At 41.1% G+C, this 25333-nt stretch overlaps 2 protein-coding genes across 3 annotated transcripts; one reads left to right on the forward strand and one right to left on the reverse strand.

Moving 5' to 3' along the window:
- Positions 1-1512: 1512 nt before the first annotated feature.
- On the forward strand, positions 1513-9659 carry rcn1 (reticulocalbin 1, EF-hand calcium binding domain). Its single transcript, XM_006779986.3, has 6 exons — positions 1513-2031; positions 3298-3491; positions 3613-3791; positions 6860-6920; positions 8109-8308; positions 8666-9659. Exons 1-6 carry the CDS (start codon positions 1811-1813, stop codon positions 8771-8773), a joined length of 963 nt encoding a protein of 320 aa, XP_006780049.1. The 5' UTR covers positions 1513-1810; the 3' UTR covers positions 8774-9659.
- A 6587-nt stretch (positions 9660-16246) lies between these two features.
- Positions 16247-23895, reverse strand: wt1b (WT1 transcription factor b). Of its 2 annotated transcripts, none has more exons than XM_035904180.2 (9): positions 23130-23895; positions 21794-21916; positions 20980-21079; positions 19658-19738; positions 19060-19165; positions 18834-18981; positions 18648-18737; positions 17944-18027; positions 16247-17802 (listed from the first exon to the last, which is right to left on the reverse strand). In XM_035904180.2, the coding sequence occupies exons 1-9, from the start codon at positions 23545-23547 to the stop codon at positions 17681-17683; spliced, it is 1272 nt and encodes a 423-aa protein (XP_035760073.2). In that variant the 5' UTR covers positions 23548-23895; the 3' UTR covers positions 16247-17680. The 2 variants fall into 2 exon arrangements, with proteins under 2 accessions (XP_035760073.2, XP_006780050.2); XM_006779987.3 differs by having other exon boundaries at positions 17935-18027.
- Positions 23896-25333: the final 1438 nt, after the last annotated feature.

Genomic DNA, 25333 nt, shown 5'->3' on the forward strand with positions numbered 1-25333 from the left:
GGGAATTTATTCAAAACTGAAGGCACACTGAACCAGCATGACTACCACAGCATCCTGCAGCGACATGCCATCCCATCCGGTTTGCGTTTAGCTGGACAATGATTTATTTTTCAACAGGACAATGACCCCAAACACACCTCTGTGTAAGGGCTATTTAACCAAGAAAGAGAGTGATGGAGTGCTGCTCCAGATGGCCTAGCCTCCACAGTCACTTGACCTAAACCTGATCGAGATGGTTTGGGATGAGATGGACCGCAGAGTCAAGGCAAAAGGGCCAACAATTGCTCAGCATCTCTGGGAACTTCTTCAAGACTTTTGGAAAACCATTTCAGGTGACGACCTCATGAAGCTCATCGAGAGAATGCCAAGAGTTTGCAAAGCAGTAATCAAAGCAAAGGGTGGCTATTTTGAAGAATGTAAAATATAAAATGTTTTGAGTTATTTCACACTTTTTTGTTTACTACCACATAATTCCATATGTGTTCATTCATAGTTTTAATGCTACCCAACAAAAGAAATAATAGAGGCTACAAACTCTCAGCTAACCATCCAACTTGTTTCCAGAAAGCAGTTTAAAAATAAAGGGCATTAAGGAGATACATTAGTGCACATGGCACGAGTGACACACACATCTGTGAAGGGATTATCAGTGATGAACGATAAATAAATAAAGGTTTTGGAACAACATATGCTGCCATCCAGGCTTTGTCTTTTTCAGGCAACGCATTGCCAAACCACATTACAAGATTACAAGAGTAAAAGACAGTGGGTGCTGAACCGGCCTGCCTGTCGTTCACCCACTGAAAACGTTTTGGGGATTATGAAATACAAAATGTAACAAAAGCAATTGGCCTCCTCAGCTTCCAGATGCTTAAGTGTTTTGAAATATGTTTCTGAAAACATGTGAAAACCAGCATTTTTTTTAAATGTCCCAGTTTCAACATCTGATAGGATATGTTGTCTTTTTATTACTAAATATAGTGCATGACCAGTACATAACATTCCCACTAGTTACCCTCCCATCCTTCACTTTCTCCATCACTCTCAGACACACTAACACACATACACGCACATAGACACAATCAAAGATATTCCACAGCTGTTATCTTAGCAAGACTTTAACTGTGTCATGATGCAACAGTTATTCATTCAGTTCTATAGCAACTAACATATAGAATAATCCATCTAAATCCAGTAAGCAGTACTCGTATAATACTATAGTATTGCATATTTTACACACAGCCTTTTCATTTCAAATGCACCTTATTACAAGTTGGCAGAAAACACTTAAATAGTTCCCTAAAACTGTGTGTGTTACTCCCGTTCTCACTGGTTGCTCTCTGACCCACGTTGATTCTCCTGCTCTGGTCGTTCGTCAGCTTGCAACGTGGCGCCGGAATCCCTCTCGTGTTACCGACATCCCGTGGACCAATGGGGGATATTCTGGCAGTGGTTGAGGCTGGGGCCTGAATGAAACGGAGCCTGTGAATGGCTGTACGTAAGGCGGCAGGAAATCCCTGTTTGGTTGCATCCCTTTCATTGGGATAAGGGACAGGATTGCCTAAAACTGTGAGGAGTGTAGGTGTTCATAGAGGACCTGTTTGCGGGCGCAGGTTGCGTTTTGAGGGTGTTTGAACATTGCTGCAACATTGTTGCGCTCCGCCGCTGAAGACAGGACAAAAAGTCGGCGTTTAGCGGTCCAGCAGTGAAAGGAGCTACACAGCCGCTTGATCATTGTGTGTTGTGGTGTTGTAGGCCCGTTTTGGAGATCGCTGTGCCCTCTGAGAGAAGTCAGCTTGAACCCCGACTGATGGCCGGCTTCAGCTTCGTGTGCGCTGTGCTCCTCTGCGCCGCTGTGGCGCAGACCAAGCCGACGCTGAGAAAAGAGAGAGTTCATCATGAGCCAGAGCTAAGCAGGCAAGCCCACGAAGACAATAAGAGCTTCCAGTATGACCATGAGGCCTTTCTGGGCAAAGATGAGGCCAAAACATTTGATCAGCTCACCCCTGAAGAGAGCAAGGACAGGCTCGGGTAAGGAAATGCTACCAGCACTCTGCCACATAAGCTGATTTTTGGTATATGAAAGTGAAATTAGTGACAGGCTTGGTGGGATTTCGAAGGGCATGTTGGAGCTTTTGTGTTTGTTTGTTTGTTTTTTAAATCACACACTCTACCGCTGAAGCCCGTTTCGTGTAACTGTTCAGACTAAGAACACTAAACATTTAAAAACATGGGAACATGTGCCTGTGAAAGCACTCCAGCTTTATTATGGCACCCATACTGTTTGCACACACTGTACACTTAATAGTCTGCAGAAATCTTAATTACAAATACTCATTAAAGATTCATTTATGGGGTGAAGTTTAAGGAAAGTTTAATCGCCGAAGTTCTGCATGTAGGTATTCTGTACAAAACTGCAGTGCACGCTCAGTGTGCCACGTGGTTCTGTTGGCAGGATTCTTCAAGTATCAAACGTTTTTTTTCTTCTGCCACTGCTGCAGTGACAAGTTGGCACCATGTGACGCAAGTTAGTCCAGAAAACTGCTTGTTGTCTTGAAAGAGGGAGGACCCCTGTAATATCACAACGTGGCAGCCCAGGTCTAAGAATATACCACAGATGCACTGCAGTTTTTAGCTTTCTAACCTGGGTTTGCCTGCCCCTCCCTCAGAAATCCTTTCTATGAATCCACATTACTTGTAGGAAATTAATTATTTATTAATTATTAATCCAGCCTGTCATTAATCAGTATCTCATTACTAAAGTCTTCGGTCACTCTATATTTTACTTTTATACTTTCCTTCTTACATTTAATTGGTTTTCAAAGTTTTTCTTTGGACATCTGTTTTGTTTTCCCCCCTAATTTTTAGTCCATTCCTTTATTTTCATTTTTATTTTTATTTTTGTCTGTTTGTTTGTTGAATCACTTAACACTAACATGAATCTATTCAAGCGTTAAAAAGCAGGAAGTGGACAATCGGTGAACAATAAAAAGGAAGTAGCAGGCCTATAAAGGACTAATTACAGCAGATGAACAGTATCTGAAACTTATGTTCTTAAGAAAAAGGACAAAAATCAACCGAAGACTTGACGCAGGACCAGAGAAACGAATCTCTCTTTAGTTGGTCCATCTATTGTTCACTGAAAGCCTCATCAGAAGTGGTCTCAGTGGAAGGGTCGCTGTGAAGAAGCTTAAATGGGGAGAAAAACCAGAGATATCTGCACTGTATGTTGCCTATATATGCCTATAAGATCTAGTTAATATATCACTAATATCTGTCTTTTCCCCTGCCCAACAGAAAAATTGTGGACCGAATAGACAGCGATGCAGATGGCTACATCACCACAGCTGAACTCAAGGCTTGGATAAAGCGCGTACAGAAGCGTTATGTGTATGAGAATGTAGCCAAGGTGTGGACTGATTATGACCTGAATAAGGACAATAAGATTTCCTGGGATGAGTACAAACAAGCCACATATGGATACTACCTCGGTATGGGCTCACTAGTTCAAGACACATGATGTATTTTGGTTTTTTTTTTTTAGTATTAAAGTATTACATGGCTATTAAACCTGATTCATTTTTTATTCATCTTTTTTTTTCACCCTCTTAGCCAACCCGGAAGAATTTGAAGACGCCACGGACCAGTTCAGCTTCAAGAAGATGCTCCCTCGTGATGAGAGGAGGTTTAAAGCAGCTGATCTGAACGGGGACCTGGCAGCAGACAGAGAAGAGTTCACAGCCTTCCTCCACCCTGAGGAGTTCGAACACATGAAGGATATCGTGGTTCTGGTAAGCCCTTTGTGTTCATATGATCTTTAAGTAAGGAGTACGCACGTCAGACCTTAAACGAAGTGACGTTCCCAAAAGTAAGAGTACGTCTGCCTAATAAGAAATATGATTTAATTCCAAGAGTTTTGAGTTTCTGTTCCATGTATTTGATCTCGCTACTTAAATAAATGTGCTACATTTGACTAACCTCCTAATGAAATTTTAACTTGGCCCAGAAATGATTGAGTTCCTATATTTTTTTTGAGAACAGGTCCAGTGGGACAAACCGACCGTCCCATTTAAAACTCAATCTTTAAATATAAATTCGGCTTCGTGGAATGTGGGGTGGCGAATGTTAGCAGTGATGCACTATGCTGCTCTGTTCATAAAATTTGTACTACCCATTTGACAGAGTTAATTATTAATCTCTCATTTTTATGATGTTGCTGAATGTTACCAAAGAACGGTTCAGCCAGGGGTGTCTTCACTGATTGTGGTGAATCTGGCTAGAGCTAACACGATAGTCACACATACATATATGCTGCATTCATACTTTATACTTACAATGAATTTTTCAAAAACACTGATCTTTCTAAATCTATGCAAACGAATGAGTAACTGATGGTACATGCGATCATAGGAAAAACATTAGAAAGGATGTGGCTGTAGGCTAGCGTGAACAACAACTGAAGGAGATTGCTGTGCAGGATCAGGGAGGAACATGAAGTTGGTAAGCGCCAACTGGAAACCTACACACACACTTCACATTTCTACCTTCAAACTGCTTGTGTTGCTGCCATCTACTATTGGCACCAGAGAGCTCCTGCACACTACAAACGTGGAACAATACCAGTCCTTAAGAATAGTAGATTAAATTTGGCAGACGAGAAATCTTTCATTCTGAAGCGTAACACTTTGCACGAGCATTCACATGTATTTGGCCAAAGAAAACAGAACAGAACCGGTCGTAGTTAAGACAGAGAGATGTGAATAATCAAGGAGGCATAGTTATTGATTAGGAATTTAGGAAAACTAGTCAGGAAGCAAAACTCGGATGTATGTGGTGGTGTTTATGTAGGTCTTCATTTCTTCCTTTTAACACACCATTAAGAGAATTTCTGAATTACAACCTAAAAAGAGTTACAAAAGGGTCAGTTTTAGTGATCTGAAACTGTTTGATGTGAAAGAAAGCTCATATAAAATGCTTTAGTTCATTGCTGAACCCATTATGTTATTTTCCAAGCAAAGACAAGATTTTATAGCAGAACATAGGTTTTAATTATGATACCGATTATACTGCTGTAAATTGTCGTGTCCTTTTTGCATCCTTGTAAAACGGAGAACATTTTACCCTTTCAGTGTTTATAAAGATCTACACTGGAGAAAAATCTCTTTTTGCTTACCCTGTACAGGCTATGTGGGTTTAAGAAAAAGATTGTCTTTTTTCCTCTTAGTGAACTATTAGAAATTCCTCCATCTGCCCTTCTGCTACTTAGCAGGGCATCCTCCCTGCCCAAAACACTGAACCCAGGAGGCATCCAGGAGTCATCCAAGTCAGATGTAGGAGTAGCAGCTCTAATCTAAGTAACTCCAGAACAGCCAAGCTGCTTGCCCTGTCTGTAAAGGAGACCCCGAACACCCTTTGGAAGAAAATAGTCTCTGCATCATGTATCCAAGATTTCATTCTCTTGGTTGCTACCCAAAGTTCGTGACCATAAGTAAGAGTAGGAACCAAACTGACAGCTTTGCTTTCATGCTCAGACCACTACAGCATCCACATCACTGCAAGTGCCACCCCCACATGAACAAAACCCTGAGATACTTAAACTCCCTTCCCTTTAATTAACCAGTTAGCCAAATTCACATACTGTCAGATCCAGTATGTTACAGACAGTGTTGGGAAGGTTACTTTTAAAATGTATTCCATTACAGAATACAGAATACATGCCCCAAAATGTATTCTGTAACGTATTCCGTTACGTTACTCAATGAGAGTAACGTATTCTGAATACTTTGGATTACTTAATATATTATCATGCTGTTTACAACTACATGAATGTACTATTGCTGTGATTTATTACTGTTACTGAAGGTCCGCGGCTCCGAACCCTAGTAAAGGGACCTCTGGCTAATACGGTGGGTTCTGTGTCGGGCTCGTAGCCGAAAACTAGCTTTACTTTGTTGTCTGAGTCAACTCTGCTAGCGAGAGACAGAGAGAGGCGTTGAAAGGCTGCTCCAACGGAACTTATTGTTTTTGGAGGAAAACACGAACACGGTGTACAGTCGAGTCTTAATAGCTTACTTACAACTGGGCTCGTCAGGCTCTCTTCTTGGCTGCAGTGGTTATTATTATATTTACATGCTTCCAGCTCCCGTTTTTGCTCGATGACAGCTCGTACTTTTCCTTTTTCTCCCTCCCTCGCTCACAGACACATAACGGGTATGGCAGTCCATATGCAGCACGGACTACGCTGCCTATGATGCTACATTCTTTAGAGCTATACCGGTAGCATTCTGCCTATTAGCTTAGCACAACAACAACAAGGCCTCTCTCACCCAGGAAACACGCAGAGAGAGAGAGAGAGCGTCACCCTATAACCATGGCAACTGTAACGCTGTCGCCTGGAACAACAGAACGTAGCTGTCAAACAAAACCCAAACAGTCCTGACCGCCACAATATGAAACAGGAAAGTACCGCCGTGTAATCCATTTATTTCAACAAAGTAACTGTATTCTAAATACCACCTTTTTAAACGGTACCTGTAACGGAATACAGTTACTCATATTTTGTATTTTAAATACGTAACGGCGGTACATGTATTCCGTTACTCCCCAACACTGGTTACAGATAACTCTAGTGGAACCAAGTGTTTGCTGAAAAGGGTAAATCATTGTTGAGTGCAACTCATCAGCAGTCCTGTATTGTTGTGTCACTCTGCCGGCCCAGCTGTGAGCAGAATCTTATAAATTCACTTTTACACCCCAGGGCTGCACGTTTCTCTTCTATTACTCAAAGTGAAAGTTCCTCTATAGTTGACGGACCCTTGTGTCTTCCTTTAATGATATTATTAACTCATTCTCTATGCAGGAAACCTTGGAGGACATTGACAGGAACAGTGACGGGCATGTGGATGAGGACGAATATATCGGTGAGTTAATTCAAAAATTGAAAGCAATTGGTAAAAAAATAAAACCCATTAGCACTCAAACATCCACTCAAAACCTAACAATATACCACTCAGTGTTTTTAAAACGCACACTGACAATTTGAAGCATACAAAGACGAACAGGAATGTGAATAAGGAGCATAATATAATATTTCAACAATTTGCCTCAAACCCCTAATCACTGGAAAAAAGTGGATTTTAAAGTGTTGCAGGAGTTTGCAGGAACTTTTCAGCTCTTTTTAGAAAATACGAAATATGTGCATGTCCTCTTAATAGCATTATGTGTGCACAGTTCTTTAATTATGAATCATTTAGTGTTGATGATTTTTCTATCAGTGCACTGAAATGACAACTCTGCTGAAATAACAGGACACAGTGGATTGTATAAACTGTGATTTAGAACTCCTGATAGCGGCCTTTAAATTAACCGTGCCAGATAGGTCTCCAGTCCAGCCAACTAGATGGCTTTGCAAAGGGCAAAATTTGGGGATTCGGGGGGACTTTAAATGTCGTCCCAGTGGAGCTAATATGGTTTTCCAGCCTTATTACTAACAGACACATCACAACGTGGTTAACCCAGCGAACTGTGCTGGCAGCAGTGTTTCTAAGTATACTGAAAGGTATGTTCTGCTGGCTCCAAGTTGAAAGAAAAAGTTTGACACCACTACTTGAAATTATTCAAGCACTGTGATGTCACTGCTGACATATGGCTCAGTCTGCTGAGCATAAGTGGTATTTGTTGTAGAGCAGTTGCTATTATCTCTTTCCGGTGCTTTGTAAGCTGTTGACTCTCATCTTGTTGAAAATTCATGACGTTGAACATACTTTACAAAAAAAGGGAAACAACCATTGTCACAACACAGGAACAGAGAGCTGTATAATGTCAGGATGCATAGATTGGCATGTCATTGGTGAGAACATAAATGATCTGTTTTTTTAAACTTCACCTCCACTATAGATGGATGTTAGGGTTCAGAGCTTCAGTGTCATTAGTGTTTGCTTTGGAAAGCTTGCATGTGAAATAGTGTACATTATGTGTATGCCATTTCTGTAGGAATTTATACCAGGAGTGTATTTAAGGTGTAAATTGTGCGTTCTCTTCAAATGCAAACTAAAAAAATGTCGAAATGTCTTATTCAAATGTTCTTTCATCATTTCTTTGGGTTTCAGCGGACATGTTTGCACATGAGGATGGTGGTCCAGAACCAGAGTGGGTCAAGACTGAGAGGGAACAGTTCTCTGACTTCCGAGACTTGAACAAAGATGGAAAAATGGACCAGGATGAAATCCGTCACTGGATCATGCCACAGGACTATGATCATGCACAGGCGGAGGCCAGACATCTGGTGTACGAGTCTGATCAGGACAAGGTATACTGTTAGAGCTATATTGATATGATTTCATATCTATTGCTTGTGCCCTTGTGGATGTGAGAGCTTGTCAACACAGGGTTCATTAGAGTCACTGGGTACGAGCTGGAACCTGTCCTAGCTGATAGAGGGCAAAAGTAAGTGTATGATCTGGACGGGCCGCCAGAGTGCAGGCACAGAGACGGCATGCAAACGAGTTGATTTTCTTTATTGGTGTATTTCGTATTTGTGTATTTTCAGTTCACACCAGAATTCTTCACTTGAGTGTTTTTCTGCTTTCGGGAGAGTGTTTTTGTTTACATTTAAATAAGAGCTTTTTTAATCATCATATTTCACACGTTCTATCTCCCTTATCAGGATCAGATGCTGACTAAAGAGGAGATCCTCGAGAATTGGAACATGTTTGTGGGAAGTCAGGCTACTAACTATGGAGAAGACCTCACCAGGAACCACGACGAGCTCTGAGCTCTCACTGCAGCTTCGTGTGCGCGCGTGTGTGTGTGTGTGTGTGTGTGTGTGTGTGTGTGTGTGTGTGTGTGTGCGAGGAGCGCTGATCTACAAAGACACAATCACACACAGTGACAGTAAGAGTGGGACAGATGTCAGTTTGTTAGACTTCAAACCAACATTGTACCAAATGAGAGGACGCATGAGTGTCAATCCTACCACTAACTCTGTGGGTCTGTTTCAATCTTCGTATCGATGTTGTGCTTCTGACATTCAGGAGCAAAGCCAGACCCCGTGGACTTCCTTTCCAACAATGGTGCCTTCCAGCCGAATCGCCAGATTCATTGCCTCAGAGATTTGTGTAGATAGTCTGTAACAAAACTTGTCAAAGCTTAGTATTGTCAGACATGGGAACAATTTTTGATGCTAATGTGAAACCACAGCTCAGAACGTTTGTTCTGAATTTATTTATTTATTAAATTGCTTCTGAACTTTAGGTTTGAGAGGAATATAGTGTTCTACTAAAGGTCTTTTCCTTTTCAGAAAAACAGACAACACAAATTTAGGTTTTTTTCGTTTGTTTGTTTACAGTTTTATTGTCCTGATAACTAAAGACTTTTTATATCCTTTAAGTATTTTAAGAATTGTTGATTACTGTTGTTTAATGGCATGGTTTTTGCACGCATTTGGTTTTAGTGTAGCCTGTGAAAAAAATGTTTCTCCACATTTAGTTTGAAATGTATTTATTGGTATACGTAAGGCCAACTGTGTGCTCAGTGTTCACATTTTCACTTTTTGATGTTTCATTTTTAACTTTATCTGTTTACAACTGTCTGATTTTTAAGGTCAATTAGGCTAAGGCCTACTGAATATGTAAGATGGAAATAAAGTTTCCCTTCCTTGATTTCTCACGAGTAAGTTCTTGCTTACTTTTACCTCACTCCAAAGACTTATTCCTTGTCTTGGCATTGTACCTATCAACCTGGATTATTATCATTATTATTATTATTAGAACAATGTAGTGTGTGTGTGTGTGTGTGTGTGTGTGTGTGTGTGTGTGTGTGAAAATAAATGTCAGTAAATGATCAGGATACTGTTGCTCAATCCCCCCACACACCCACGCTCACTCTTACACACACCTTAAAAAAAAAAACTTTAATGTTTTCCCTGTCTTGATGTCCCAAACCCAAGTTGCATAATTTGCATACCACACAGGCACAAACCTGCGTTAGAAACTGCATATGCTCACAAAATGTATCCAACTACAGTTGCTATGTGATTCCACACATGTAGAAATGTGTTTTCTTTTTTACTCCATGTTACTTGCACTTTTAATTTGTGTTTGAGTTAAATATGACATGTCTTATTAGAGGCCAGCTATTTCACATTGTTCAGTGTTTGTTCTGAGTTAAAGGGCTTTCAGCAGTGAGTTGAACTTGATTAGTTAGACTTTCCCAATAGAGACTTGGATCTCTTGTGCCATCAGAATGGCCCTAATTCTCCTTCCCGTTGTGACATCCAGTGTGGTCTTCTGCTGGTGTACCCCATCTGCCTGAAGGTTAGACTTAGACTCCAATTAGGTATGCTCTTTTGCATACCTTGGTAATAAGTGGTTATTCGGGTTACTGGTCATCAGCTCAAAGCAGTCTGGCCATTCTCCTCTGAATCAGAGGAGAATGGCCACAGATCAGAGGCTCTGATCTGTGGCATCAACAAGGCTTTTTTACTCAGGGGTTTGCCACAGACTGCATATTTGTAAATGCCAAAATAGCGGCACCAACAACAACGGCACACGTAAAATCACTTAAATAACCATGTTTCCTCATTCTGATACACAGTTTGAACTTCATTTAAGGCAAACCGCAGTTTTAGGTTAACTATGTCTAAATGCAGCACTGTGACACGATAAAACTGATGCCTCACTAGAAGAAGGTTCTGAGTTCAATTCCACCACCTGGCTGGGGTTTTTTTCTGTGTGGAGTTAGGTCTGTTCACCCCGCGTTTGCATGGATTCCCTCCGGCTACTCTGGCTTCCTCCCACAATCCAAAGACATGCAGTTGGTGAATCTAAATTGCTCATAGATGTGAATGTGAATGTGAATGCGAATCGTCTCCCTGTCTCTGTGTTAGCCCTGCGCCAGGCTACTGACCTGTGTTAGCCTCGATAGCCTCCAGCCCCCCTACGACCCTGACAAAGATAAGCAGAAGAGGATGGGTAGAAGTCTAAATGCTTAAATGTATTGGGTTGGGAATTCATATAGCTAATACTACTAGCTAAATTAATAACCTCAAACATAATCCTGGGTTTCTGCAGTTTCTGAATCGTCAACATTTACAGTTATTTACAGCATCATCGTCACAACTTAATAAAAATCATTATGCATGTAGAAAACCAGTTAAAATACTAATTTTCCACTGTCAATGTGACATGGTGTCGTGCTCTCTCTGTGTCCTTGCTACAAATCGTAACAGGTACAGGTGAACACTGGTGTTCATCTTTTTCACTGACTGGACACCAGCCTTCATACAACACGTAATACTTTTAAACACGCCACTGAGTTTCTCAAAACTTCTTTCCTATTGTGCTGCAATATTTATTTATTTATTTTTTTGTCAGTCTTTTTTGGGGGCTTGCCTTCCTAACCTCTGTAAAAAAAAAGTCCCTGTGTTTGAATGCTGCCCGTCTTTATAGCTTCACCAATGAAGACAGCTAATCGTCCAGGCAACTCAACTTTTGAAGTCTGGATTCAACTTTTTTATTCGTTGAACATCAGGAACAAGCGCACACTATTAACACTTCTCAGGACTAATTACAGACTTCACACACACACACACGTGCATGTGGAAAGCAGACATGGAGTTAAGCTGACTTGCTGTTGCTCCTGGCTGTTGCAGTAAAACTCTCAGATGTAACTGAGAAAGCAGTTCTGCCACCCAGCCTGTCCCCTCTGCTTGCTCATGTGGAACATATGGATATATGTGTGCCAGTTAGCAAGACAAGTCAAGCGGGACCAATGCGATAAAGCTCATTAGGAACAAGGGACAGAGCAATGTATGTGTGGGCTGTTTTATTCTGTTCTAATGAAAGACCTCCTTCTTCTTCACTCTCAAACTAGAAGCCAAAAATGGCTACAAAGCTATCCTCCAAATATCCAAGTCATGTTTGATACTTTTACTGTGGTTTGAATTACTTGAGAGCTTTTTTTTTCAGGTTTAAATAACTTAACAATAAGAATGTTTGTTTTTTGCTTTTTTCCATAAGAATTTGTTGAAATAGGCTAACAAACATGGGCATGGCTCCAGTTGTACAGTCATCCAAGAATACATGAATTTCTTTATCTGTCAAAAAGAGAAAAAAAAACAGGTCCAGCTCTGAGGAAGGTTCAGAGCGGAGGTGTCTGTATTGTCTGCTTCTTTTTTTTTTCTCTGTTAGATAACATAATATTTTCTCTACTGCTTTGCTAAGGAGTGTAGAGTCAGTCTTGCTTCATACATTTGAATAATTGCACTAAGTTACTCAATGTACTTCCTCCAGATACCATATGAGGGTTGTCATGTGTCAGGGTGCATCTATGTCCTTGAGCCAATGTGTGAGTGAAGGTGGACAAGTATTAGTGGTGCACAGAGATGTAAAAGAACCAAATGTGTGTTTGCATGAACAAGATGGGGGACTGGGGGGGCGTGGACTACCTGCCTAGCGGCCATGTTTAACGGTCTGCTCCTCCTGTTTATGATAGGTTCTAGTCATTCACACTGGGGGAGTGTGTGCACATTAATGCCTTCAGACGGCTCTCATATGAGTGTCTGCGTAGATCAGCTCCTCTCCTCTGACAATAATGAGCCCTCTGGGTGAAAACAGGGTGGAGACAGTGGGAGAGGAGGGTCATAAAGTGCAACATATTAATGTCTACAACCTCACCCCCACCCACCCTTCCGATCCAATACAATTTCCAAGTGTCCACCAACAATCTCCCCTTAAAGAGCTTTTTTATAGCACACTTCTATTTCCATATCAGCAATTAACAGCTCCAAAGCCAAAATGACTGCTACAATTAAACAGCCACCATAACGAAGTACGCATAGCATCCAATTCCCCCTTAGCTCCCCTGCTCCTCTCTGACTCTCATAATCACGATGCCCTATTTTTCATCCAAGTGTACGCTCCCTCATCTTTGTCTATTATTATGTCCTGTGTTTGTTCCTTCCACCCTGGGGATTTATAGCCCAGGGTGTTGTTTATAATGATCTTTGGGACATCTGACCCATCCTGTTCTGAAGCTTTCATAACAAGCTTTATACCCATTATATAATAACAGGCATAAAGGCGAAAAAAGTCCAACTATTTTTTTCATATATATATGATACGTGGCTTAATGTGACAGCTCAAACAATATTATATATTAATTTCTGTACTTATTAGGCTAAACATTTGCTGTAAACAAAGATGGTGTTAAAAAGATACATAACATTTAGAATAGTAACATTGTTCTTAAGATTATTTATTGTTTGATACAAGTATCACACCTACTTCCTGGTTACACAAGCTGTGTAGTCGAGTACTAATGAAAAAAAATATACATATATAAAGTGTCCAGTCAACATAAACTTACCTTAGCTTACATTAACTACAGTGAAATGTACCAGGCATTACCACCTACTTGTGAACTTTAAACACTGCATCACAGAGAATTTTTTGTTCAGTTTCTTGCTCACCAGATGAAATTTCCCACAATCATTGTTCTAGAAGAACTCATCAGAAATGGACATTTCACTGAAAGAGCGGATCCCTCCATTTGTCATAATGAACATTAAAACATCCAATCATCCTCATTCTCACTTAAATCACATAATTAAGTCTTTCCACTATGTAAAACATTCAGCATGTCTTTATTTGATGTTTTTTTTGGCCAAAAATTAAAAAAATAAAAAAGGTATTCAGGATTTTTCCACCAGACTTATTCAGGCTGATATGTACAAACAGCCTTTATGTGAGGAATCGTTTGTGTGTGAAAACATTTCAAACGTCCAGATGACTACAGAAATATATATTTTCCTTCCTGTCTAGGCTGATTTGAGGGAACTGCCCTCATGCAAAGGCCATTACGTCTGTCATCCAATTCATGTGATTGTATTTAATTGTAAATGTGGGCTAATAAATTTTTTTCTACTTATGGACAATGACTCTTGTATCTTTTCCTTTACCAAAGAGAATTATCCGAGGACTTTACTCCTCCTAGTGGTGGTGAGACAGAATAAGACGTACACCCTGACTTTTTTTCTTTTTTTGTGAACTGCACTTGCGCTCATCTATCACCATGAGTTTTTATGTGCCCATCAACACAGTGTAGATAGGGAATCAGCAATTAATGACTACACAATTAGAGAGAAGGCTTTAAAGAGCAATATATTTCAATTTAGGAACCATAAACTTAGTGAGTTGGTAACTAATTGTAACTGCCTCAGGAGAAATGGGAGCCCTTTGGACTGAGGTCAGGAAGACTCAAAATCAGTTTCAAACAGATTTCAAATGGCTTCTTCAGTCACTCACACATTCTGGCAAGCTGCAGCATATCTCACATGATATACGCTGAGAGGAACTTCTCAAGTTTTAATTAAAAGGCGGGCAAAGTGGCCCGCAGTTGAGTTGTTTTGAAATTCATCACAGTGAGGGTGTAGACAATGCTGTCCCCGTGAGACTTGATATCTTTGGACAAAATGACTCTCTCGCTCCATTTGTCGACATCTCTCTTTCTGTGGGTTTCTCTCCCCATGTCCCAGCATCTGGATACCTTTGGGATGGAGAGGGGAGACAAGGTCTTTCCCATCCCACTGTTCCCCCAGGGGGCATGAGTTGGTTTGTGAGCTTCTAGATCACATGATAGAGACACATCTAATCCTGTTAGACGTTAATATCTTCCCGTGGCACAGAAGAGACAGCAGGAGGGAGAAATGATGGGAAGATAAAAGATGAAATTTCTGATGAGAACGTGAATACATAAAACATGCTATCTGCTTCTCCTTGCTGTCCCACATATTGGTTTGTGGTTAGGGTATATGTAAGTGTGTGTTTGTTCCCGTGTCTGTGTACCCTCATGGGATCTTTCCGGCTGCTGCCTGCATGTCTAACAGACTCCTCTCAAGGTGTTTTCCCCTCGCTGTCTTTCTGTATCTGCTCCATCTCTGCTCCCTGAGTGAGAAAGTTTACCCTGTAGGCCCCATCTGAGCTCCAGGCCCCCCAAGGCCTCTGCATTCCCAAAGCTCCTACATACCAGAGCCCCTCAGGCTCCCTGCTTTACTACAGGGAATACCCCCAAGAACCCCTAGACCCCCTCAGACTGTGAAGCAGCAGCTCTGCACCAGAGAGCTAGCCTGAAGGGAGGGGGAGAAAGCTGTCTGGGAATAAAACTAACAGCATGCTTCACTTAACATGTGAACATTACCTGACAGCGCCTCCTGTTGGCACAGCATTGTTTTTGCATGCGGGCCTCCTTGTAACCCTTCTGAGTTGTCTCTCTGGAGGGTTGACCTTGTTAACAATCCCTTGGGGCTCCTAAGAGCCTGTGTGTGCTACATGTGCACTGACCTTTCCAGTTCCTGGAGGTTAAATAACGTCTTTTGGCCCAAAGAAACGCAGCGGGAAATGTATGCTGATGTTGGAAGCACCTGGGACTTCACCGAATGACATAGTGAAAAATAAGACCGCTCCTTTTTAAACCAACCACAAAAAACAGCTTGTTGTTCCATACAACTAAATCATGAAAAATATGCACCTTTTCCTTTGCTTTCCTTGTGACAGTGAATTTAAATAACTTTTACTTTTGATAGAAACCTTTTCGGGACATTGCATGTGGTTGTGGAGGCTGTGAAGCTAGCAGGCCTGCTGTCCTACAGATGTCTTGGGCTGTGCCTTACCAGGTGTACGTCACCTGAGATTACCCATGCCGACACCCCTTAAAGGCAAACTGCCAGCAGTACAGCTGAGGGGGCATCTGGTGGCGTGTGCGCGAGCGAGTGTGTGTACGCCTATGTGTGTGTTCATGCATTCAGACTGGGGGTAACATTTGGCAGGATGGGACTGAGTGCATACATTTATTGTGTTGTTTGGGTAATACACATGCCCGCAAAGAAATGCAGAAGATCAGTGTATAGGGCACAGATCTGAGTGAGTGTGATAGTCATTGGTAGTAAAGACTGAGGACATTTAAAGCATCAGAACCTCATGCTCCGGAAAGCCTTGCCAATATCCAGTAAAGAGTGAACTGAAGTGAGTAAAATGTTCAGCTCTGTCTTTCACTCTGTCCGTCTGATCTTCCAGCAATTCACAACACCCCCGCTGAGAGAGAACAAAGACGAGCCCTTCTTAATCAAAGTGCACTGGATTAAGAAGCAGAAAAAAACATCACAGAGATACTACCTCCCTGCCATTATGGGAATTGGAAAACAACCTGAATCTGCACTTCAAATGAGGCGTCCGTGACCCTGAAGTAGGAGAAAGGCATTTTAATCTTTGTTAATTCGTCAAGTGTAAAAGGGCTGCCGTGAAAAGAGCAGGTACATACTGTACCCTGTTTGGGCTTCTGTTGAATAAATGTCTTCTTTAAACATACACTGTGCTTTCCATATGCGAGCACACTGATAACAGTTAAAACATACTATGAGCCATGCAACAACACTTTCTGCCCACACTGAGTCATATTTTATTAACACACCCTCTGAAGCTGAATCATCCCATCGCCTTTCCTCTAGATTTGCAGATAAGCTGAAAAACACACATTCTATTGAAACCATGTATATTTCACGGACCGAAATATAGTCTGTACTGATACTCAACATGACGACGGGCAAGAATAAATTGGACATCTTCAGGCTGAGGTGGTAAAATATAAACAGTATATGAATTCAGTTACAGTAGAGAACTCTGAGTACAAGTTCCATTTGCAAGACGAGAAAGGATGACACTGCCATCATGTGGATAAAAGGTGTAACGTGTTGTTCTAAACTTCAGGCTATTATGTACAGCAAGAACTCAAGCGTGTGCATGTGTGCATTTTGGGGCCCAGCCTGCGTAGAAGGGGGCAGTCAGTGGAGAGCAGCCTGCTGACACTGAGGTATGTGTCTTTTCTAATGAGATTTATTGGGCTCCAGATGTTCCTAGTTATGAAGATGTGTGCTTGAGATTTAGGAGGGTGAGATCTGCACCCTGTCAGAGTCACAGAGGGGTGCTGTTTTACTGTCTGTCACCCACCTCACACCCCCACCTCGTCTCATAGGTGGCCTCTTAACCTGACAACACCCACACCTCCTTTGTCTCTCGCCAACACAAGCGTGCACTGATGTGACTCAAGATTTTATAAATGCACAAGAATGTAAAAGGCACCATATATTGTGAGCAAATGCACCACGTGAAGTATATACAAAGCAATCTGGGCAGTCTAATGTACACTTTAGGAAGATAAAGATGTCGACATTCCCACAACCGAAGATTCTCTGTGTTCAACTTAACAGACAAACACTGAGGAGTTGCTCTTATTGCTCTAAATCCAGTTTACAATGTCCAACATATTGAAGAGGTGAGACCATTTTAAAAACAAAAGAAGAAACCAGTGCATGTGTCGTAAAATATTCAAAATAGTATGTCAACATTTTCCTCATCTCATGAAGTTAAAAACAAAAATCTTGGCTCAGCAATACTGTGGCATTATACCCTCTCAAAATGGCACTTTTATTGCTAGTAGTAGTTGAAGTGCATCTTGAAGACCTTCGGGATTATCTGTGAGTCTTGCCGTTGACGCAGGCATCAGCTGCGCTCGCCACTTCGGTAAGTCTGGCAAAGCACCATAACCGCTGACCAGGATCCAGGCATCTTTTTCTACTAGCTGGCACAACATACTGTCACATTCCTCTTTGTCCTCCTCCTCTTGCTGCTCAGATGGCAGGCTGCAGCTTGGTCAGGTTCCTCTGGTGCATGCTGTGGTGGCGCACCAGCTCGTCAGAGCGGGCAAACTTCTTCTGACAGTTGGACCAGCGGCATGTAAAGGGCTTCTCACCTGACAAGGAGGGGACACGCAAAAAAAGGGGGGGAAACAGGAGAAAGCATTGCTTTAGAGTGAATTCAGTGAAGGCACTTATTGTGTGTAAATCAATTCGAATGGATAAGTAGAAAATAAAGGTATACGCACTTGTTTTACCTGTATGAGTCCGAGTGTGTGTCTTAAGATGATCTGACCGTGAAAACTTTCTCTGACACGTCTCACACTGAAAGGGCTTCACTCCTACGCAGAGATGACGGTTGTTGTCGCACCATCAGAAACATGAACGAGTGTGGAAACGGTAAGAAGAGGGTCAGAATGGTTAAAAATTGCTATTAAGAAAATGTGATCAAATTTACTCTAGATTCATTCTAGATATGGGAATTCATGGATTATAATTGATCACTCTGGTTATGCAGCATTCAGTATAATCAATTAAATAAATACAAAATCACAATACATAGAAAAATTATTTGTTTCTCGTAGTGAATTAATTTCTAAATATTTATTTTGTTGTGTTCCTGGATTGAATTATATAGTTTTATGCATTACGGGGTCTTGAAGCAATAATGATAGCCGCTATATTTTTAGAAAGCAGTAAGAGGCTTAAGAAAAAAGAGTTAAAAGGCGAATTAAGGCAGCAGCCAGGATTTTATAAATAATGAAACACTAATTAAAATGACTCATTTCTCTCTTCTTCAAAAAATATTCATTAATCATTCAAAACTGCCTCCTCCACACTACCAGGAAATTCAAAATCCTTTAAGTAATTACTTTTTAAATGTATTGTCCAAAAAGGAAACCTGATGTACCTATCTATAGTGGAATGAGGGATTCGATATACTAGCTTAACACCACTCTACCTGTGTGTCTGCGCTGGTGTCTCTTTAACTGGTCCGAGCGAGAGAATCTGCGGCCACAGTCTGTGAAATCACACTGGTATGGTTTCTCTCCTGCAATACAAACCAGCCGTCATCATCGAAGCCTAAAGTCGTCACATTTCAAAGTGGGCAGGCCAAATGAGTACAAATGTTCTAATCAGGCTCCACCTGTGTGTTTGCGGCCATGCATCTGCAGATGGGACAGTTTGAAGTATCTCTTGCTGCAGCCGGGATAAGCGCACACAAACGGTCTCTTCTCACTGGCCTCTGAAGTCTTCGCAACAGGGGAAGTGATACCAGATACCCGTCTGACATCCTTTAAGAAGGAGAAGGATTTACACTGAGGAAGTTCACTTTCTGTCTTTGTTCATATGTGTGACCAAATCTCACTAACCTGAAGTCCTCTGAAGACGCCGTGGGTGTGTATGTGGTACTGGGTGCTGACAAGCATGGGTGGAGGTGGGGCTATGGGGTCACTGTCATAGCTGGTTGGATGGCCGCTGGTAGGCAGGAACAAAATATTCTTCAAAATTACAAGTTAATTATAACAGTGGAGTAGGTAGGAGATAAATGCCATGTTTCCTGAGGGATTTCCAACTTGAACAAAAGCCTTTCTCCTCTTCTCTTCCAAACAATCCTTAAACATGCCTGCCTCTAACAATATATCCAGGGCCCTGAAGATATATTTTCTCACTCAGCTTGTAAATTTAGGTAATAAACTTCATCTGAGACTTTTTTTTTATTTTTTGAGCAAGGAAAGCTTTGTCTCACATTCTTTAGCACAAATGGCCCCTTGTTTCTGTTTTCCTTCTTTTTTCTTCTTTTTTAAAATTTGAATGACTTTATAGTAGCCTAAACCAGAAAACCTTCAAACACGCAACTCAGTATTTAGAACATGCATTAGAAGTGAAAGACTACACATAAACAAAGCACCAGTGAAGACTAAAAACTGCACCATATGGTGTTGAAAATAAAAAGCGACAAAGTCTCACCTCTTTATAGATGATGCCAGGGAGTTCATTTGGTTCCATGTTACACACTCCAGCTGAGATGCCATTTGGTACAGGTTATCACTGAGTAAAACATACAGCATACAGCATTAACAGGGTTAACACTGCACTTACAGCAGAGTTAGGAAAGTGGGGAAAAGTAATTTATAGGCTATGTTCAGGTTTTTTTTATTTATTATTTGGTTACTTTTTGGAAATAACCTTGAAATTAATAATCACAGACAACTGTGAATTCCTCCTGACAGTTTTCTTCCCTTGTACATAAAATGAAGATGTTTCATTCAGGGGAAGTCCAAATGGTTCACTTATTAACACATGCTGTCCACCCACCACACTCCTCACTGGCCTCATTAAAAGACACAGGCACTGAGCCATTCTTTACCTTGGCAGATCACACTACTTCACACAGACACACACAAACACAGCACACAAACTTGCACACTTGAAGATGGGATTGTGCACTCATTGTGGGGGTGAGAGCCTCTGTGCCTAGTACACCCTGGACCCGTGGATGACATCACTCTGTCCTCGGTATCATTAATGGCGGGAAACACTTTCAGGGGAATTCTGGACCACATTCCTTCAGAAGTCCTTGAGGGAAGGATTGCGATGGCTCACTAATCAGTTCTGAACTATGTAAAACTGTGCAAAGACTCACTGATATCTGACATATATACACCATGTGTATGAGCGCGTGCACCCGTGTGTGTGTTTGTTTGAGGGTTTCCAGTTCATGCAATAGCTCTAACAACAGTGCAGTCTTCCCCGTTCTTATCAGCTGCCGTCCCAGTATTTGAGTTGTACATGTTCCTTTTCTTCAACAACATCGCAGGCCGGCATTTGAAGAATTTCATCCTAATTTACCCTTTGAGATGTTTTCCATCCAAACGAAAACAAGTGAGAAACACGTCTACAGATTCAAATAAGCAGATTTTCGGTGGCAGCTTCTCCGCAACTCTCACTTTCACTTAACATTTCTCCTTTTTACTTTTCTCCTCATTTTCCCTGAGGGTGGACTGAGACACATCAGCAGTAGATCACTTAAGTGTTTGTTTTGGCCTGCTGAGCACCAGTGGGCAGCACTTAACCTCAGAACAAATTAGGATTCACAACCCAGACGCTGTAGAGGCAAACGCGGGGCTTAATGTGGGATCAGGGAGAGTTCACACTTCTAAAAATTACCAGCAAGTGAGCAAGCTGCATATGGTGTCAGTGGAAAGAATCTGACATTAACTGATGACTGAGGACCAGAAAAAAGGGGAAATAAAGCAAAAACAAACTCATACAGGGATAAATTATTGTACCTGTTGTAATTTCGCAGCAGCAGCGCTTGGCTGCTCGGACAAGAGTCTGAAGGATTATGGCAGCCGAACATAGGATTAGGCGCAGGAAATTGCTGGTCAACTAAATCAAATGAAAAAAAATACAAAGGCTGGTTTAAAATGTGGATGCATCAATTTCATTTTCAGATTTTAAAATAATATGCTTTTTTAAAATGAAAAGCTGGTAGTCTAGAAAAGATCATGAAACTGTGAAATACATAGAAAAAAACAGAAAACACTGAACACATTGTTAATTTTAGTGGTCTTTGGTTAAAACTATATATTCCATACAATACATCACTGTTCCACTTGCGATATAAATGCTTCTAAACCACTGATATTATATTGAATCATTTTTCCAGACACACTAAATACATTTGTAAAACAAATATGAGTTCATTTCAAAGACACAGGCATGAACGGCAAGAGAGAACAAATAACAGAATGGAGAACAGGTCGTTGAGAACCACTGGTCCTTTTCAGGTTCACATAGTATATTGGTCCCTAGACAGTTTTTGACATTCCGACAGAGTCACATAAAGCCATTTCCTCAAGTTATAATTTCCAGAATCATTAACCTTTTGTATGCTTGAAGAGCAAGGGGGAGAGTGTGTTTATGTATGTCTGCGTATATGAATATGTGTGCAGACAGAGATGGGGAGAGATGAAGGGAAATGGATAATAGCGGTTCTGTTGTGATATGAAAAATGATGGGTTACTTATATAACCTTGCTGTGACACGACAGCCTTCCAGTCTGCAGATCAAGTGAAAAGGCGTCGGGGCGTAAAGAGTTACCTATGCTGTTCGGCGGTGACAGTGTCTCCTCGTGTTTGAATGACAGGCTGGAGAGCTGAGGAGTGTGGTGAGACGGCGTGTGACCGTAACTGGGATTGCTGTCTAAACCAACTGCTCCGTAACCTGAGAGAAAAAACAAAAACAACAAAAAAGAGAGGTGATGGAAATAAAATGAGCCTATTTGCCTGCTCGAGTCATTAGATCATCATCTCAAACATCACTGCAACATTCTGAAGCTTGCAAAGTCTTCAGTATCTGGTCAGTTATCTATATCCCCTTGATAGTAGCTCTTAGTCCCTGGCAGGCTTGCCGCAGGGAGACATTCACCGCACTACTAAATCCTCTTTCCTTGTAACATATTCTTTTTCCCCCCATCTATCTTTGGCTTTCGGGTTGCATTATTTATGGCAGGTGGAAAAAGAAATTTGGCAGACACACCACAGATGGACTGATGTGAGCTACTGTAGCATATGCTTTGTAAAAAAAAAAAAATAGAAGGGGAGAGAAAATTTTAAAGAGTATCATTTTAGTTATTTGACGGGGAAAGAAACATGTAACGAAAATGGTGCAACTATTTTAATGTATTCTGCTGTAGCACACAAGTATTGTACAATCACAAGGAAAGTGAATGTGATGTTTATTTTACAAACACATTATGGACAGTTTGTGATACCCAGCGTCAGGCCAAAAAGGGATGTCAGTAAATTTCTAAGCAAAATGACTCACAAACCCTCTGATTCCTGCAACATGCCGAAAACAACTCTGTTTTATCACTTCATCAAAAACTACTTTGCGCTGGGCAAAGAAGTCTCAATGCCATGCATACTTCCTCTGAAAGCAGCAGGCAAACATGTAAGTTAAATGTACCCCAGCAGATAGTAAATGCAAGAATTGTTTATGACAGTGGCAGATGTGTCTTATCTCCTGTACAGAAACATTGAAACAAAATTTATGTCGTTTCATTTTTAATTATGATTCCAGATAAGAACCAAACTAATCTTCTGTTTTGTATAAAAAGTTGCTCAAACAGCAGCTGAAGTCAAAGGACTCAATTTTTATTTTTTATACTTACACTTTTTATGTGATAAGTATACATGCAATACTGTGTTAATTAAACCCAAAACTGAGAGGTAATAATAATGATGATGCCAAAGGACTTGTTGTGATTTGAAATGACCTAGTAAAGAACATGACATGCTGCTCAGACACAACATTACTGACAACCCTCTTAAACATCAAGAGCACATTTAACGGAAGTATAGAACGATGCTGTCTCTAAAAAAACATTTTATAGACTGATGGTATCACAGAAGGGATTAGCAGTAAGAATGCTTACCCTGATTCCTAGGTGTAGGAGGGCTGTCCACACAGCTGGGCAGGTAGGTTCCATTGGGAAACATTCTTGGCTGGTTTGAAGGTGGTTCTCCAAAGGCCCCGGTCCGACAGGGGCCCGAGCCTGTAAATTGGCCAGTGAAATGCACTGTGAAGGCCCCAAGTCCACAGTGAGGGTCCTCTATCGGATCAGCGGTGCCCCAGCCAGGCTCCTGCTTGATGAGGGAATGGTGGGAGGGCAGGGAGCTGTATGGAGAGCCAGGGTGGAGGTCCAGCATCTGGGTCCACGGGCCTCCGCCAACAGACATCCCACAGCCGCCACCAGCTCCTGGTAAGGATGGCACAGGAGGCGCAGGTTGTAAAAGGGTCAGATCGCGAACATCTGAGCCCAGTGACATGGTTCCACACGGTTCGGTCAACATTAGCGAAGGAGGTTCAAGAAAATCCAGTCCAAAAAAGTAGTGATCGTATTCCAAAAGAAGGTACAACTAAGAAATCACAGTAACATTAATGAACTCTTAAGCGTGTAACAAAAACAATATCTGAAGAAACAAGAAACATGGAGGAAATACTTCTGCAGAAACAGACATCAGTGGTCACAATGCGCTAGAGGAGCCATGTTTCCAATCTTTTGTGAGAAAGTGAATAATGGAAATAACTGACTGTTGAACAAAATCTGGATGCCAAATTTCAGGCTCCCTGGGTACCTGCCGTGGATTTGAAGTGGGAGCCTGTGAGATAAACAGTTCCTTGTTCCTCTGTCTCTATAATGTCTGGCTTTCCTTATTCTCTTGAAGGCTCAAATACTGAATAACTCACTGAAGAAGGGGAGGAGCAAGAGAGGATGAGAAGAGGATGACTCCCTTGCTTTTCCCCAGCCAGCTGAGACTGCAAATCTTTTTATTGTTTTTACAGACTGCACTTCTGAGTAGATTCTAACTAATGTCACATTTAGATTAAAGGGTGTTGTTCTTCCTTCTTTGTTCAAGTTTAAGCGTTTCTCATCGATTGCGCGTACATGTGCACAAAAGAGGGAGTCAGTGTTACATGTCCAGTGTTCAGGATGCAGAACAAACTAGAAACCTGAGCAACTACAAATACAATTTGAAAATAAAAAATGTTTTCAAACATGTGTTCAAAAACAGCAAAATGAAAATGTTAGTCAGTGCACTGGTCACCTGAGCCGTTCTTACAAACGCTTATTGTTCGGGACTCCTGTGACTCTGACTCTGACTCATTTGTTTTCAGAAATATACACTTTCAAAATTTATACTTACTGGATGAAACAACAGTTTAGCGAGCAGCAAGACAGCTGCTTGCAAAAACACTGCACTAGACTGAATAAAAATTACAGGTGAAACAGTAATTGCTCAAAATGTAAAAATGGTAAAAACAAAAATGCATAAAATATGGCCAGAATGTTTCCATTTTGGATATGGTACTGTTTTTTACTAAAAGCAGCTCACATAAACTCCAGGGCCTTGGACCAAAGCCACATCACACTGAAGGATAATTATTTATTAGAAGAGAGGGTGTGTGTGTGTGTGTGTGTGTGCGCGCACATGTGCATCTGTGTGTGTATGAGCACGTTAAAGATTGGGTTTTGACCTTAACTCTAGCTTAACTCAGAGGAACTGCACAGGAATGCAGTAACTTCAATATGCCTATAAAAACCAAGACAGCTGCTTTGGATCTTTTAACATTACAGTATTTGTGCGATCAGCACTCGGGTTCCTCCTTCTTTTCTTTAAAAGCTTGAAAGAATCACAATATGTGCTATAAGCAGTGCAGTATAACAATCAATCATAGCTGGCCCGAGATAAGACCATGGTAATCATCAAGCTAAAAAAGTGCTTGTATCGTTTTTAGCATTTGTTTAAAATGTATAAAAAATGTGATTTGGTATTGGATTAATGAAGTTCATGTTAGAAATCTTGAAACATTATGTGCAAAAACTGTCTGTCCTCACCATGCCTATCGACTGAGAAAACTGGGATCTAAAACACAAAACGTACTATTTCTCTTATAGCCCAGAGCGTGTGGGTAATATGCTCATACTCTGTGTATAATGTTTGTTCTTTTCCTCCTGGGGACATGAATGAGAGCAAAAAGAGCAAAAGCCTTAAGTAGTCTGTCACTTCCAATTACTTTAACTCTGAACCGATGCCAAATTGGATAACTTTACGATTCAGACCACAGTACTGTGGA

The sequence above is a fragment of the Neolamprologus brichardi genome, chromosome 1 (assembly GCF_056152115.1).
Source record: "Neolamprologus brichardi isolate AB-2024 chromosome 1, ASM5615211v1, whole genome shotgun sequence".
Taxonomy (NCBI): Eukaryota; Metazoa; Chordata; class Actinopteri; order Cichliformes; family Cichlidae; genus Neolamprologus; species Neolamprologus brichardi.